General features: G+C 33.8%; 1 protein-coding gene across 1 annotated transcript in view; it reads left to right on the plus strand.

The window, feature by feature from the left end:
* Nucleotides 1-642: 642 nt before the first annotated feature.
* The window catches only part of LOC111372862 (CSC1-like protein At4g02900), a gene marked incomplete at its 5' end in the record, with an annotated part of 4,880 nt that continues 3,744 nt past the window's right edge, over nucleotides 643-1,778 (plus strand). Inside the window, 2 exons of the mRNA XM_022995275.1 lie at nucleotides 643-983; nucleotides 1,060-1,305. Coding sequence (XP_022851043.1) covers nucleotides 643-983; nucleotides 1,060-1,305 — 587 coding nt within the window. The remainder of the gene's footprint in view (nucleotides 984-1,059; nucleotides 1,306-1,778) is intronic.

Genomic DNA, 1,778 nt, shown 5'->3' on the forward strand with positions numbered 1-1,778 from the left:
CCATTTCTTCCCATAGAAAATATTGTTTATTAATATTTTTCAATAAAATAATTTCATAATGGGAGTCAAGAAAATTCCGAAATCCTTTTTTAGTTAAGGATGATAAGAACAAGAACGATTAGGTCTTATTTGTTATCATGTTGTCGTACTAGGCATTACGCTCCACATTGTAATACCAATCATACGGTTTTTAATAAGAAAATAGTTTTCGCAAAAGTTCTAAGCTTGCATGGTAAGGTTGTTTTTATTTTATTTTATTTATTATTATTATTATTTTTTTTTATCCTTAAAAATAATTGCCATTTGAAGAAAGTAGAAATCCACAGGTAAAATTCTTGTTGAGCTTTAAATATTCAAATCCGTTCCCTGAATACATAAACTTACTTATATACTTGTCTTATTTATCATTTGATAAATACCAGGGGTTTCTAATTTCCTTATTGACTTGTCCTGGATCATGTGTTTGTCAATGAAATTTTCCTGTGTTCAGCGACTCTCCAGTAAAAGCTCATCTTAACAATACATTGTCTCAAATTATTATGCAGTCTTAATTTCCTTTTCTCAAGTACTTGTCATGCGTAAGGCTTCTCTTGTATGCCGTGATGATTTACTTCCTTGCTTTTCTTTTTATTTTGAGTACAGGAAGCTGCAGAAAGGGAAAATGTCATGAGTGATCCCAAGGCCATCATGCCTGCAGCATTTGTTTCTTTTAAATCCCGATGGGGAGCAGCTGTTTGTGCTCAAACTCAACAAACTAGTAATCCTACTCTTTGGCTAACAGAATGGGCTCCTGAACCGCGTGACGTATATTGGGACAATCTTGCAATACCGTTTGTTGAACTCAATGTCCGAAGATTGTTAATGGCAGTTGCTCTATTCTTTCTCACATTTTTTTTCATGATCCCAATTGCATTTGTACAGTCCTTAGCAAGCATAGATGGCATCGAAAAAGTTCTTCCATTTCTGAAGCCATTGATAGAAGCGTAAGCTAACTTCTTTGAAGCTATTCCTTACTTTTGTATACGTGAGTTCTGAGATGCTGAAAATTTTCTGTCTCAGAAAAGGTATTAAGTCTATCATTCAAGGTTTTCTTCCTGGCATTGCACTGAAGATATTTCTGATTCTTCTCCCAACTATTCTGATGATAATGTCCAAGATAGAAGGTTTTACATCACTTTCATATCTGGACAGAAGATCGGCGTCAAAGTATCATTTGTTCGTACTTGTCAATGTCTTTTTCGGAAGCATCATTACAGGAGCAGCATTTCAGCAGCTTCATAAATTTGCTAATCAGGCCCCATCAGAGTAGGTTATCTTTTGCAATAGCAAGCTTACTGTAATTGTTGGTTATTTACTTTTTATAGTATCCCTACAAATTATCACATCTAAGCCTACTTACTTGTTAACTCTATTTTATTTATTTTTTTATTTTTTTTATTTTTTTGGTGTTTTGTTCACTAACACCTTTCAATGTCAAGTCGACAACTTTAACACTAACAGACAGGCTTCACTATAGTTCTTTTTGGTCCAATCAAAACCATTTTTTAACTCTACTGGCCACCTGTTAAGCCAAATCTACTAAACTTTTTGAAGTCAAATGTAAACTTTTAGATGTCAAGCAAAATGGGACAACCTCTAAGAGTATTACACACCATTTTATGCCACTATGATTCTTTTGGGTTCATATAAAACCATTTTCCACTGGCCACAATATTCGTGGTAATCTTGTACCATCGAATGTGGAGGTTTAATATTCCCTGATAATGTATTCTCCATTA

The sequence above is a fragment of the Olea europaea genome, unplaced genomic scaffold (assembly GCF_002742605.1).
Source record: "Olea europaea var. sylvestris unplaced genomic scaffold, O_europaea_v1 scaffold1040, whole genome shotgun sequence".
Classification (NCBI taxonomy): Eukaryota; Viridiplantae; Streptophyta; class Magnoliopsida; order Lamiales; family Oleaceae; genus Olea; species Olea europaea.